Source organism: Micromonas commoda, chromosome 17 (genome assembly GCF_000090985.2).
Source record: "Micromonas commoda chromosome 17, complete sequence".
NCBI classification, from domain to species: Eukaryota; Viridiplantae; Chlorophyta; class Mamiellophyceae; order Mamiellales; family Mamiellaceae; genus Micromonas; species Micromonas commoda.
In genome coordinates this window covers 147,657-161,698 of record NC_013054.1, presented here as the reverse complement: position 1 = coordinate 161,698, position 14,042 = coordinate 147,657, and the positions used below count along the sequence as shown (strand labels likewise).

Genomic DNA, 14,042 nt, shown 5'->3' with positions numbered 1-14,042 from the left:
TTTTAGCTCTATCAATCAAGCAACAATAATAGCAACAATATTATGCTATTATCTGTATATGACATGTATTATGCAATGACATGGCACCGCGTCTGCTCCTTCGAGCCGCGGCTCCAGATCGCCTCGCACCTCTGCAAGATGCGCATTCGACAGGAACTCGACCTCCCCATGCCCTGCCTCACCGACGCGCACAACAACCAGCGCCTCGCGTACTGCTGCAACCCGCCTCACGCGGCCCTCGAACCTCGCCACGCTTTCAACCACCTAATCTGCGTCCACACCAGCAACGCAGGAGGCAACCAGACCAGGACACACGACAAGGTAAAATTCGCCGTTCAAGCGGTCTGCAAGCTGGGCGGCCTGATTACGTTCACCGAGCCCATCGGCGAGATACCAGGTACCACGAACCGGAACGGCAACACCAACAACCTGCGACCAGACATCCGAGTCGACGGCCTTCGAGACACCGGCATCACAATCCTCGCAGACGTCTCCATCACCCACATCATGGACTCGGCAGCCAACCACACGAGCCAACCACGACCCCGCCAAGGCAACTCGGCCCCCAACTGCGATCCCATCATGAAACGCGAGACTGATAAGAACAACAAGTACAAGGCGGCGGCCTCGGCGGTGCACAAGGAATTCATCCCGCTCGTGATGGACACGTACGGACGGATGGGCAAACCGTTCCTCAACTTCCTCAAAGACGTCGCCGCACACACCGCCTACCGAGCCTCGGGCAACGTCAACGAGCGAACGCAAGCCATCTACGACTCCATCGACCCGCCGAACGAGCTCCGAAACCGAATCCACCTTCGCAACCTCGCCCTCGTACACGTCGCACTTATCATCTCGCTCATGCAAAGGGTCGCCGGATCGACCGTCACCAACGACCGCCAGCACGGCGCTCGTGGCGGAATGTACGGAGCACACGAACACTACGTGCAGCCGTACCCGGTCACTAACTTCTAACTTAGGGGTTTGTGGTCGGGATTCGTGGTAAACACCTAGTTTCTCAATATAAAATCACTGAGTGACCATCTCATCGGCTTTTCAGTCTAAGCGCGGTGACCAGTGGTGACCGCGCTTAATACCAAATAGACCAATCACGTGACAGGATTTGCGCTCTCAAATATTTCAGCGCGGTGACCATTAAAAATCAATGCGGTGCCCAGTGACCCCCGCCCTGTCCTTTAATATCTCATTTTAATATATGTTTTATTGTTCACCAGCAGATTTTCCTGGGGTTCATCTTCCATTAGTTGATTATAGATACGCTAAAGTGCTTTGCTCGTGCGCATTGTCGACTCTCTCAACCAGGAATGGGTCGGCGTAAAATGCAAGCATCCGACCTCGGGACACTGGCACGTTCATCATCTTATCCACAGGTAGTTCGCTTCCTATGGCCGCATCGAAAAGCAAGTGTTCAGCACCCTTGCGTGAAATCGCGTAGCCTAGAGTACAAGCTCCGCCTCTGAACTGGCGAATGTTTCCTCGCAAGTATTCCCCCGGACGAATGTCACATGCAAATGCGTAAAACAAGTCCCAATCCTTAGGGAGTTGCCTCAACGCGTCCACAATTCTCCTCTGAAAATTCGGGACGACTCTGGCATCATCTTCCAAAATCACAAAGAAAGGCAGGTTCGTGGATAACAACCTCATCCAAAGACGCACATGTGACATAGAGCATCCAAATCGCAGGCGCTCGTGTAAATCATTGCGGACTTCTTCGGGTAGCGAAGCGGTATCGTAATGTGAACGTGCGCTCTCTAACTCATCGCGCCGCATCATCGAAGTGCGGTGTAAAGCTGCACGCTTCTTCTTGCCTGCGTAGCGTGCGATCTCTCTTTCATGAAAGGCGCCGTCATCTAGTCCATCTACCGCTGAGAAAATCTCATAAGAAATATTCTGGATCTGAAGTGCTTCGACACACGCGCGGCGTCGTTCAAAGGATCGCGCGAGTGAGATGACATGTACGTGAACACGTGGGAGGTCGAACTCAAAATTTGAACTTGAACGACTCTCGTTCAATTTGCACTGCCAATCCACGAGCGACATTTGCCTCATCGCCAGCAGGTAGTTCATTTCGACGCAAGTCATGTGATAATTGTGTTTAATCGTGTCAAATAGAAGCGAAAAGAATCCAATGCTTGGGAAGAAAATAACCGCGGCCCAGCGTCGTGAGTTCTTTTTTGTTTTTAACCAGGCCATCAAAATGGACACGTATTTTCCGCGTTAAATCTTACAGATGACTATCCTTGTACATGGCATCCCCGCATCAGTACAGGGAATCTGACTGCAGAGTCCATGGTACTGCATGCGTCGTTCTGCTATCCACGCGCGCAAGCAAACTGCTATGGTCGGGAAAGGGGGTTTTATCGAACGAACAAATAAGGAAAATTTACCTCCGAATGAAGAATATCGCTCGAACGAATGAGCGAGGGTACATAATATGTACGTATGTACGTAATAATATGTACATATATATTATATATGTACATATTATGTACCTTCGTTCGTTCGTACATATGAATAATAATATGTACGTACATATCATCATAATTAAGAATAATAAGATCATATTATTAAATATTACCTTCGAAGGTATGTACCTTCGTTCGTTCGTTCGTTCGTACCTTGCTTTTGCTTGCGGTAAATATGCATGGTACGTACGTTTATTGGCTTGTTCGAACGAACGAACACTATGAAATCACGAATGGGAATTTTGTGGGACTTTTGTCCCACAAAATCGAGTGGGAGAATAGGAAAAGTCCCACAAAAATTGACGAAAACGATTCCCAAGAAAGGGAAGTCCCGCACCACATCGACACAATCAACATATCTGCAGTTTATTATTATTATTAATATGATAATGATAATATCTGTTTTATCACGGCGGGAAATGATTTTGCATATTTTGCCTATGATGATGGTTTTATTAATACCTTCGGTAATAATAATAATAATAATAATAATTTAGAACATTATTGCTAATTAAAAAATACCTTCGAAGGTAATACGAAAGTAATAATAATAATAATACGAACGAAGGTAATAATAATAATAATACGAACGAAGGTAATAATAATCCGGACGCCAAGCATTATTACTTCATACGAAGGTATTTTATTACCCTGAAGGTACTAGTCTATGTACCTTATTTTATTATTTGCTTTCGTTCGTACCTTCGTACCAAGGTATTTTATCATTACGAATCGAAGATATTTAATTACGAAGGTATTACCTTACTTCAAGCAATCATAATAAGAAATCACATAAAATTTCATGAAATCCCTTTCCACACGTAATTTTAAATGTTTTAGTAAAAAAAATTACTAATTTATTACCTTCGTACTAATTTAAGCATAATCGACTAAAATGCCTACTTGAAATTGCTAAAATCGCAAAATCGGTGATTTAGTAATGTTTTAGTAATGTTTTAGTAATAATTTAGTAAAATGGTTTTTACAGTGTAACTTAACATATATTATTATTGATGATATAGTTTATTATTCCATCTGGGTCAATATCTCGGCGGAAATCTTTCCTGGTTCTGTTGGTCCCACGCGATCGTTAGTCAACCGCACATGGGCAGGGACCTGTCGGATATTAGCCTGTACCAGGACAGCCTTCATCACGGGCGGCTTTCGTCACCCGCTCGGGACGTTCGGCGTTCCCTCGCCTTCCTCCACCCTGGCCTTGGTTTTTGCGTAGTGTAACCCACGCGGTGTGTCCGGCCCTGTGGGCTAGAGCACGCCGTCACACGGTGGGAAGACCGTGCCGGCCTGCACCTCCGGTGCCATCCTGCACCTCCGGCGTCCTGCCCCCTCCCTACCTCCTCCATGAGGAGGGTGAAGGGGGGGCGCCTGTAGCTTGTTTGATAAGAGAAGAGGGGAGAAACCCACAGTCGCGTCCATCGCCCCGACCTGCGGGGAAAAACCCGTATTGCAGTCTAAACTTTTATTGAGAAACTACGAAGGTAGGTATTTAGGACTATTTACCACGAATCCCGACCACCTACCCCTGAGTTAGAAATTAGTGACCGGGTACGGCTGCACGTAGTGTTCGTGTGCTCCGTACATTCCGCCACGAGCGCCGTGCTGGCGGTCGTTGGTGACGGTCGATCCGGCGACCCTTTGCATGAGCGAGATGATAAGCGCGACGTGTACGAGGGCGAGGTTTCGGAGGTGGATACGGTTTCGGAGCTCGTTCGGCGGGTCGATGGAGTCGTAGATGGCTTGCGTCCGCTCGTTGACGTTGCCCGAGGCTCGGCGGGCGGTGAGTGCGGCGACGTCTTTGAGGAAGTCGAGGAACGGTTTGCCCATCCTTCCGTACGTGTCCATCACGAGCGGGATGAATTCCTTATGCACCGCCGTGGCCGCCGCCTTGTACTTGTTGTTCTTGTCAGTCTCGCGTCTCATGATGGGGTCGCTGTTGGGGGCTGAGTTGCCTTGGCGGGGTCGTGGTTGGCTCAAGTGGTTGACTGCCGAGTCCATGATGTGGGTGATGGAGACGTCTGCGAGGATTGTGATGCCGGTGTCTCGCAAGCCGTCGACTCGGATGTCTGGTCGCAGGTTGTTGGTGTTGCCGTTCCGGTTCGTGGTACCCGGTATCTCGCCGATGGGCTCGGTGAACGTATTGCAGTTATTATTAACTTAACTAATAAATAAACTCGATCGCTTTTGGTGAAAATGTACACAGGCTTTTCAGTCTGAAAGTTTCGCAATTAAAACCGCATCCGAGACTTTTCTCAATGATTTTCTTCATCGTCCTTAATCTCCTCGAAATCCTGCTTGGGGACGAGGCAATCTCTGTGCCAAAGCTGGTCGCAGTCGCCACCCTCGCACAGGTGCATTGTCCCCTTTTCAGCGTCCTTCCCTTCGTGGCAGAAATCGCAGACGAGCTCATCCTCATCCTCGGACTCCTCCTCAGCCTCCTCCACGATCTCCGCAGACTCGCTCGCGTCTCCACCTTCCGCCGCGTCGTCATCCGCGGAGGTGCCTAGTGTGTGTTGCAGCGCCACGCCCTTGCCGTAGGAGTCCTTATCCCTCCACGCCGCGTGCTTCCGCTCCGCCTTTCGACGCAGCCGTTTCAAGGCCTCGTTGGGGTTGGCGTACAAAAATTCGCGCTTGGCGGCGCGGTCGGCGTCGATCTGGGCATAGCGGGCGTGCATGGCGTCGGTCACTGGTAATCCGAGCTTCTCCACCACATCAAGCTGGAAAGCCTGCCCACTCACATTTTTCATCACCGCCCCTCTCATGGTGGCCTCGAAGAAATCACTCTGCCCGTGAAACTTTTGCTTGCCGCCGAGCATGTGCGTCCCCGTGGCGTGCAAGGACTCGTTCGGGTTGGATGAAAGCCTTGCAACAAGGGTCAAGCAAGAGATCGTGAGCGTCAGAGAAAATTGGACAAGATGCACACATGCGCGCAAGCAACTGAGCCTTACCCGTGCACCGCCTTTTCCATGACTTCCAAGCTGCCAAACTTGGAGATCACCTCGTGAAGACGCTTCCGCAGAGGCAGCTTAACCTTCACGCGTTTCTTCTTGTCCGAGGGATCCGCTCGGGAAACCTCGGGCTCTTCCTCGAAAAGGATTCGCTGAGGGTGATCAGTCGCACCACGCGCATTGGCGCACCACTGATGTTCGACTCCATTGGCGTCCTGAAATTGAAACACGGGTCAGGGATTAAGCATTTGGCAAATAATAGAGAAGGGGTCGAGGGTATCACCTTCGTGGGGCAGAGGTGGCACATGCTGTGGTCGCCGAAGACGTGGGCCTCGAGGTTCACCATCATCTTGTGGGCACGCCAGGGGTTCTTCGGGTTCTGGCGGACGATCGTGCGCCAATAATGCGAGAGGTGTCACTCCTCGATCTTTGAGAGCACGCGCGTATTCTTGAAATCCGAGCTTGTCTTGATCGCCACCAGAGCCTTGAAGAAGTTATTGGCCAGGTGGTTAACGTCTGACAATTTCCCTGGCCTGAGGTCCTCGGGTAATTGGTCCATTATCCTCACCATGAACGACGAGTCCTCATCGCACACGACGTACTCCACCCGTAGGAGCGATGTCTCGTCGCGCGGCACTAAGGCCCCACCTTCGCGCGCCTTGTCGCAGTGCTGGCCGACTTCACCCACCAAGTTGATGAGGATGTCCGTCTCCATCGCCTTGGAGGTGTCGTCCCAATTCTTCTTGCAAGCGTGTTGCGGGGGCTCCAGCAGCTTTGCATGCTCGTTGGAATTATAATAACTACAGACCGCGCAGTGCTTGTGCCTGAAGCCCTGCGCGATGACGAAGTTCTTACCCCCCTGGAGCATGTCGTCACGGAAGATCAAGGACCCGTGACCACACGCCGAGCAGGCACCCCTAACAGGCCAATTCCCATCGGCTGCGACAGTCACGGGGATCCGGTTGTGCTCGTCCGCTTCCACGCCCTGCTCTTCGAGGAACGCGCGCACAATGCGCCTGTTCTCGATAATCTGCGCGTGGCCAAGCTGCACCATCGCGTCCTGCACAGGACGCGAGTGCCGGGTGTAAGTCCGGCGGTTGTGGATGCCCCGCACCCCCATGGCCACGAACATCAAGTCGAGGGCCTTCTGGCGTAACCCAGACATCTCCGCGGCAGCGACAGCCGCGACGTTAACCTCGGCGGGCGGGCGCCCCTGTCTTCCCGTCTGCATCACGCGCGAGGACTCCATGTCCAACGCGAAGTCGCATTCGGCGCGGTCGCACACGATAATGTACTTGTGTCGCAGCCCCTGCTGCTGGTCCAGCAAATTGCCCTCAGCATCGCGGGAAAAAAGCAAGTGCGCGTCGCTGCAGTTTGGGCACGTGAGCTGCCCCAGGGTGGTCTCCATGCACCCCAGGTCCCATATCACGCGGTCGCCGAAGAACGGAGGTGGAGGTGGAGGTGGAGGCGGAGGCGCGGGCTGTTCCTGCTCCGTTTCATCCTCCCGCAACCCCCCAAGGGCTAACGGCGTCGGTCCTCCAACGAGGGCCCCGGGGACCGCGGCTGGGCTGCCCGGGGCTGGGCCCTCGTGCCGTCGTTTCGCCGCCCTGGCACAAAAGCCTGGTCCAGAGCTCGGTGGAGTGATGTGCACGCTCGCGAGCCTGACGAGCACCTGGTTCGCGTGCCCGCCATCCGCGGCGCCGATCGCTGGCGCATCCTCCTGCGGCTCGGACACTGCGGGGAAGAATTTCATCAGCGAGGCGGTCGCGCTTGTTTTTTTCCCGGGAAGGATCTGGTCTTCGTACCTTGAGGTGGAGCCGCGATGGCGAGCGTCTCACGAGGCGGCTGAGCGCAGGTGGCCAACCTGCGCGTTAAAGCAAAGTTGGACGCGGCCTTCTTCCGCTTACTTCCCCGCTTCTTCCACATTTTCTTGTTGTCCATAGCGCGCGAATGGAAGTGACAAGCTCATGCGTTACACGACGTTCGTTACAACGAAAGCTACGACACTTCACCTCCTCGGCTTGTACCCCGTGTACTCCTCTGACGGCCAGCGTTCACGAATGGCGGCCGTCACGTCGTCGGGGAACTTCTCGCGCCCGTGGGTACCAACGTCCACCATCCTGCTGATCCACCTATACGTCCTGAACCTGTAGTTGCCGTTCGACGGCTTCGCGGGAAAGTCGGGGTCGTCTGGAAAGGCACTCCCGAGTTCCAGGAGGTACTCCTCGTTCAAGAGCCGGGACAGCTTGACCTGCGGCACGCCGTGGAGCGCAGCGTAGGCGTCCAGGACAGCCCCCTGAGACTTCCACGCCTCGAGGGCGTAGTTGGGCACCGCAGCCTGCGCACACGAGGGAAGGGAAGCGCGTCAGGGCGCGACGTGTCCGTGATCGATGGACGCGCGATCGAATGACGCGCCGGACACGGCGGCGTGCGCATCATCCGAAACGTTTCCGTCGGTGCGCGCTGGGGCTTCAGGGATATCGTGGGGCGTGCCATTCACGATTCGGAAGGCAAGGGTGGATACGAACTCGTCGGGCCACGAGCGTGCGCGTTCTGAGCGCGTGTCTCGACAGCATGTGCAAGCAACAACAAAAAGCGTTGTGACATCATTGGTTACCCCACCCCATAAACTCTGGTATGTGCTAACCCTGAAAACGTCACGGAATGGCATAAACTGGTCGTGATCTAGCTACCTCTTAGACTGCGACCAAACCATATCCCATGCATGCAATCACAAAGTGGCCAACACTACGATCGGATGGATATCCGTTAAAAAAACGGATCGCTGAAGCGGATCCCGCGCGCGCGACCCTAGACGAGCTTAATATGAGACACAAAGCTCGCTGGCGCGAGCTGATGCCTGGAATATGTATCCAATTGCACATTATCGCTCCCACGAGCACCTCAAGAAACGGTTCCGCAGGGGCCACAAGATCCGTTTCAATGACCACTACTCTACCAACGACCAATGTTTCTTGACTGAATACCATGCGCGGTCCGGATTAGAGATCCGTTTCAACGGGATATCCAGCTGGATCATGAGATTTCATTTTCCCTCTTCCTGCTGCAATCCGAAATTCATTCTCCAGGCGGGTACAAAAGTTTTATCTGAACCACAGACATATTGGATATGCCCTTCATCCCTCATTTCTCGAAGCCATAAGGATTCCTCGAGCAAGCAGTGCTCGCTTTTGGGATCTGCATTCAAATTCGCGAAATGGTTATTTCTTTGTATGCCATCATCATAAATTTTAGCGTTTGTTTCAAAGAATGCGGGTGTGCCCCAGCCATAGTTCTCCCAACAGAATACTGTGACCTTCTCACACATCAATTTCGCCACCATCACGATATAGAAGCCGGAAGAAATACCAGGTACTACAGGACTCTTTGGCGGCAGTTGACATGGACAGGTTGCATTTCGCAGAAACATCGCAAAATGGTGTGAGATCAAGTTTACTTTGCGCCCCTCATGTCGCAAATTTTTATCATTAAACAACTTTGGATCGTCATTTGGAATCATGACGATATTTTCGCTGGATCGCAAAGTGTCACCGACTTGTTTCGTGTCAAGTGTATGCGTGACAGCATACGTTGATCGCGTCCCACTGCACTTACTGATTCCTTCCTCAGGGTGAATGTGGGAGAAATCGTTCCCTTTGCGAAATACCGCGTCGAAAAACTCGGTTGAATCAATTATACCGGACAAATTATGCTTGCATAGGTTGGGACCTCGCAAAACTACCGCACAACTGTTGTGACGTCTTTGATTGAGTGACGAAGGTGAGAGGAATAAATCACCGTTCCAACTGGACTCCCACAGCGAGATGCCCGTACCATTATCGACGCGAAGAACATTTTTCGCCTGGGAAGATTTATAATTTTTGCGATATTGGCTATACGCCAAGAACTTTTCTTTCTTCCGTGGGTCGTCAAGCACCCATGTCGGAAGGGAACCAAGATGCTTCCAGCGCATAGAGTGTCCACAGTGCTGCACACGTCCGATTGCACCATCTCGTTCGACACAAGTTGAACGAGTGTGAATGAATTTCTTACACTGGGAGGTGTCCACCGTGGTGGTCCAAGGGCCAGATAAGTGGTTCCATTCGAGGCAATCGGAATCGAACCAATCCTTAAATTGAGAGCCAGAAATGCAGTCTCCACGATCAAACGCGTGTGAATCACTCCCGGCCATACACAAATACCTCGTTCTGTTTTTGGTGTTGGCCGAGAATAAGGCGTCCATTCCAGCAGACGTGACGTGATGTAAGGAAATCGGCCGTAATATGGTCCCGTTTGTGCAGAGGCGATTCTCATCGATCATGCATTCACACTCTTTCATTACTTTAGGTCCGTAATACATCTGCTCCACATGTTTGATACTCAGCTTACTGCCTTCTTGATCGTTACTATTCCCAGCATAGTCCTGTAATGCGCACGCTAGTGCGACGTCAGCAGCAACAGGCTTGTACGGCCAATTTCGAGCATAGTGCTTCACGGAGAGACTCCAATCGACCATGTCTACAAGTCGACGATTCATGATAGTACCCGCCCCGCCATTGACCCAACCTCCTAGAGAATCTTTCACTGAACCCTTCCTACACCTGAAATTTGGGCCTTGGCAGTGGTGGATTCCCATGTAGACTGGGTCAGGGGACTGAGATTTTTCCAACAAACTGTCCAGCTGTTCAAGGTCAATGTACCCGTCGTCATCGATGAGAACAAACCACTCGAAGTGGGCAGTATTAAATTTAGCACTCAAAACTGCCATCGCTTCAATGAAAGAGCTTCCCCTGAGCTCGCCATTCGTTTCGTAAACTAGACGGTTTGGCACGAGGGAAAACCAGGTCCGCAGCTGGGCTTGAAACAGTGGAGTCCCGGTTCCTTGAGTAACGACAACGAAAGCCGTGCGCTCAACCGCAGAACCGAGCTCCGCATTCTGCACTTGCATAAGCCTACCAGGACCCAGCGGATTGCTCGTCTTGACTTCGGCACCAGGGAAGGACGAGTCCGAGAGGGTAACAAATGGGTTTGGAGAAGTTTCCTGTAGGGGGACGCTCTGAGGGCTGCTTCTAATGTCGAATGATGTCAAGATGATTGTAAATGTGCACATGACGAGCATGAACATGCCAGTAATCTTTGACCCTGGCTTCATGTTTATTACCAACTTAAAATAGTCAGGAAAACTTCTCGATCGGTCGCGCCATCATCATTATCAAAAAGGGGCGCTAAAAAATGCTAAAAATGAAATGTCGCTGGATGCATGGGAATGAAGCTGTCACGAATATCTGACTTGACAATAATAGTCAGGCATACTAATAAATACTCATATCAGTCGAAACAAATACTACATTATCTTCATTCGTTCGTTCGTACGTACGTACATATCATCAGTATTAAATAATATGTACCTTGATTGCTTCATTCATTCGTTTATAATAATATGTAATAATAATAATAATAATAATATGTACCTTCGTACCTTCGAACGAAGGTACCTTGCATTGATTGCATATATTATTATTATTATTTGCTTATTACGAAGGTATTATTATTATTATTACTTCGTTCGTTCATTCGTTCGTTCGTACCAATAATCAAGCAACGCAAGTAATAATAATATTAAGGTACATATATAAATATGTAAATGTAAATATCAAACCTTATTTAAATACCCGTTTACATGAGTAAATAAACATAGTGTGACAACTATATGTGACGCTGACTCAAGGTTCTCGAGCTAAAAATCCAAAAATGTCATCAACTTTAAGTATGTAGCGCTAGCTATCTAGCTAGACCATCGTTCTTGATTTAATAATGGTACGGTGTCAAAAATGTCAACAGTGTATGGGACGAATAGACCTTCAACCTTGATATAAACGATACCAGGTGATTGTCACATTTTGGGAAGTTGGGGTCGTGTAATAATAATAAGATATTATCGGCTAACTCTTATGCCGAATATTTTCCCGAAGACCCCCCCTTTATTTTCGTGACTTGACAGGTGCAACATCAGCACAAGGTTTTCACAGTCAAGCTTCTGAAGTAATTGCAATGCCATCCCTGTCCCACGGACACAATTTTCGCGGAAATTTGCTGCCGACAGGAAACTGCTTTCGACGAGCGTGTGCTGTTGCTGGCATGCTATGTGGAGTTTTCTTGACCACTAGAATTTTCACCACCATCGAGGCAGTTCCGCGTGATATTTCAGCTACCAAACCAGTCCCAATTTCTTCGCTTGAGAGTTCTCTGTGTGACCTTCCAAGTCTGCAAATTATTGTGCTCACGGCGAGCCGACCTGAATCGCTCCAACGGTTGTTACTTTCCTTGGCCGCAGCTGAATACGGCTGTGCAACAATTGACTTGCAAATTAATGTCGATATGCCCAGCCACCATACCGATGATTCTGCACGCTGTGTCGAAGTTGCAGCCGCCTTTTCATGGACTCATGGCAGAAAGGTAGTGCATAGACGACTCATACACGCGGGACTATCCAACAGTTGGTTTGAGGTGCCCTACATTACGGACGCTCACGAGTTCGTAGCTATTTTTGAGGACGACATGGAGTTCAGTATACATTTTTACAAGTTTTTTTCTTTACTAGTTCGTGAGAAGTCCTTCTCGTCATCTGATGTCTCGGCACTCTGCCTACATCCTAACGACTGGGAAGTCCAGACTGATTCTGCTTGCCGCAGAGAGTTTTCTTCATTTCTGTATTTAAGCCCGGAACCTTGCAACTGGGGTCCGATTTGGAAATACGACCACTGGCGACGATATATTGATTGGGTATTTTCGATGAAGTTGGAAGGGCAGCTGCCGTTAGTTGAAGATTCATTTGCCTACAACTATAACAAGTATCTGCTTGAGGGTAAAGATGTCCAATCTTCTTGGGTGTGGCGCTACAATTTCGACTTTGGGAAGACACAGCTGCGATATTCTTTCACAAAGTGCATGCGCGATGCGCCAACAGAAAAGTATTATTTTGCCATCAATCACAAAGAACCGGGCGAGCATTTTAAGACAAAACTCGATCTTCAAAACAACCCGAGATCGCTTCGATTTGACTTTGTGGAGGTTCTTGATAAATTGTACTCCCGACGACACTCATTTTTTCCAGCGCCTTTCCCTCGATATGCAAAAAATGCGAAATCCCTTCACGGTTAGTTTCCAAAACCGTGCCACAATTTTGGCACACGATGCGTATCTTGACGTCTCGCGCGCCACAAGCGCATGCGATGGTGACCACGAAGGACGGAGAGTGTGCATTTCGGGCATCTAAAGGCGGCCATGACCGCCAGTCCCATCGGTTCGCCCTCGGAGGTGCCCGGTGCGAGGCAGATTTTCCCGCCTAGTCTGGAGTTGGGAACGACCTTTCAGCGGGACGCCGGATGTCTGATGACCTCGCAAACCCTACCTCCTGTTCACAGACACCGTCTCGAACTCCCGACAGGAACGCCGCTTATCCGCAATATCTCACTGGACCGGTCGTAGAGTCCGGATGCGCCGCTGGATAATGTTGGGTTGCCGCCTTGGCGATTTGATGAGGCGTGTTCAGAAACGCATATTGCCCGCCTCCACCCGAACCATCTACTCCTGATTAATTGTCTTGGACGAACGAAACGGCACGGTGCCGCAGAAGGGGCGCGCGCGCATCGTGCGCATGGCCGTGTTGGCGACAAACCGATCTCGTCTTTGAGACCATCAAAGCAAAATTGCAGCAACGTACATGGATTGGGCGCTCTGGCCGAAGAGGCAATCACGATAAACGAATCGATTTGCGCGACGAAAGAGTTATTAGACATATCAACCTGTTAGCGCGCAGGTTCGGCCCAGCCGTGACTTGATCTATGTTTAAATGCAATGGTCTCTGCTGCTTCGACAAGCCAAGTCCCCGGCAAGGAACTCGCGTTTCAACGCTACTGCTCCCGCCTACCAGCCCAATACCATCTGCGCGCCGCTCAGGCCGAACAGTCGTTTACAATGCACCTGCACCGTGGAGCTTCTCGCCACGACGCGGCCGAGCCTTTCGGTCGGCGCGGCGTTCGCATTGGCTGACTTAGCTGGTAGCGCTGCGGAGGAAACTACAGAGAAGCCATCTACAAAGACCACGGAGGTCTTGTCCGACGAGGACGATATGCGCTTTTTAGTTCGAAAACTTCGCGTTCCAATGGACTGGCTGAGCACAGGCCAGGGCGTGCACGACGAGCTCGTTCAAACGTTTCTGAGCAAACAGGAAGGTCGTTAGCGCGGCCCTACATGATTCGCGCAAGGAAAAACAAAATGTAACGTCCCATGTCGCACATACCACGAGTCACAAACAGCAAAACTGCGCAAGACCAGGGGTCCATGACGACTTCCATCGACGTTCCTTGCAGCTTGCTCCGAAGTATTTTGTGCTTGCATCACCGTCCCGCATCGTGCAGCTTCGCATAATACAGGACCCAGTGAGATACGTCGTCAGTTTCTGCTGGATGTCAACTATCAGGACTAGCTAGACTCCACACTATTATGTGTCGTTGCTCTATGTGGCGCTATTGAATTGCTCCCCGTCAAGAAGAGTGCAGCGGCGTGTTGCCCAAGTCTGTGGAGGTAAAGA

The 14,042-nt window shown here is 50.7% G+C and overlaps 8 protein-coding genes across 8 annotated transcripts; 3 read left to right on the top strand and 5 right to left on the bottom strand.

The window, feature by feature from the left end:
- Positions 1–63: 63 nt before the first annotated feature.
- On the top strand, positions 64–975 carry MICPUN_65018 (predicted protein; the record flags this gene model as incomplete). The annotated part of the gene is made up of 1 exon (XM_002506960.1): positions 64–975. One exon carries the CDS (start codon positions 64–66, stop codon positions 973–975), a length of 912 nt encoding a protein of 303 aa, XP_002507006.1.
- Positions 976–1,269: 294 nt separating this feature from the next.
- On the bottom strand, positions 1,270–2,088 carry MICPUN_65017 (glycosyltransferase family 25 protein; the record flags this gene model as incomplete). Its single annotated transcript, XM_002506925.1, has 1 exon — positions 1,270–2,088. The coding sequence occupies one exon, from the start codon at positions 2,086–2,088 to the stop codon at positions 1,270–1,272; it is 819 nt and encodes a 272-aa protein (XP_002506971.1).
- A 1,943-nt stretch (positions 2,089–4,031) lies between these two features.
- On the bottom strand, positions 4,032–4,424 carry MICPUN_104683 (predicted protein; the record flags this gene model as incomplete). Its single annotated transcript, XM_002506924.1, has 1 exon — positions 4,032–4,424. The coding sequence occupies one exon, from the start codon at positions 4,422–4,424 to the stop codon at positions 4,032–4,034; it is 393 nt and encodes a 130-aa protein (XP_002506970.1).
- Positions 4,425–4,753: 329 nt separating this feature from the next.
- Positions 4,754–7,390, bottom strand: MICPUN_65015 (predicted protein; the record flags this gene model as incomplete). The annotated part of the gene is made up of 5 exons (XM_002506923.1): positions 4,754–5,363; positions 5,450–5,664; positions 5,733–5,798; positions 5,928–7,183; positions 7,255–7,390. 5 exons carry the CDS (start codon positions 7,388–7,390, stop codon positions 4,754–4,756), a joined length of 2,283 nt encoding a protein of 760 aa, XP_002506969.1.
- A 288-nt stretch (positions 7,391–7,678) lies between these two features.
- On the bottom strand, positions 7,679–7,945 carry MICPUN_53242 (predicted protein; the record flags this gene model as incomplete). Its single annotated transcript, XM_002506922.1, has 1 exon — positions 7,679–7,945. One exon carries the CDS (start codon positions 7,943–7,945, stop codon positions 7,679–7,681), a length of 267 nt encoding a protein of 88 aa, XP_002506968.1.
- Positions 7,946–8,495: 550 nt separating this feature from the next.
- On the bottom strand, positions 8,496–10,601 carry MICPUN_65013 (predicted protein; the record flags this gene model as incomplete). Its single annotated transcript, XM_002506921.1, has 1 exon — positions 8,496–10,601. One exon carries the CDS (start codon positions 10,599–10,601, stop codon positions 8,496–8,498), a length of 2,106 nt encoding a protein of 701 aa, XP_002506967.1.
- An 899-nt stretch (positions 10,602–11,500) lies between these two features.
- MICPUN_65012 (predicted protein) lies at positions 11,501–12,610 on the top strand (the record flags this gene model as incomplete). Its single annotated transcript, XM_002506959.1, has 1 exon — positions 11,501–12,610. The coding sequence occupies one exon, from the start codon at positions 11,501–11,503 to the stop codon at positions 12,608–12,610; it is 1,110 nt and encodes a 369-aa protein (XP_002507005.1).
- A 691-nt stretch (positions 12,611–13,301) lies between these two features.
- On the top strand, positions 13,302–13,691 carry MICPUN_65010 (predicted protein; the record flags this gene model as incomplete). The annotated part of the gene is made up of 1 exon (XM_002506958.1): positions 13,302–13,691. One exon carries the CDS (start codon positions 13,302–13,304, stop codon positions 13,689–13,691), a length of 390 nt encoding a protein of 129 aa, XP_002507004.1.
- Between the last annotated feature and the right edge of the window lie 351 nt (positions 13,692–14,042).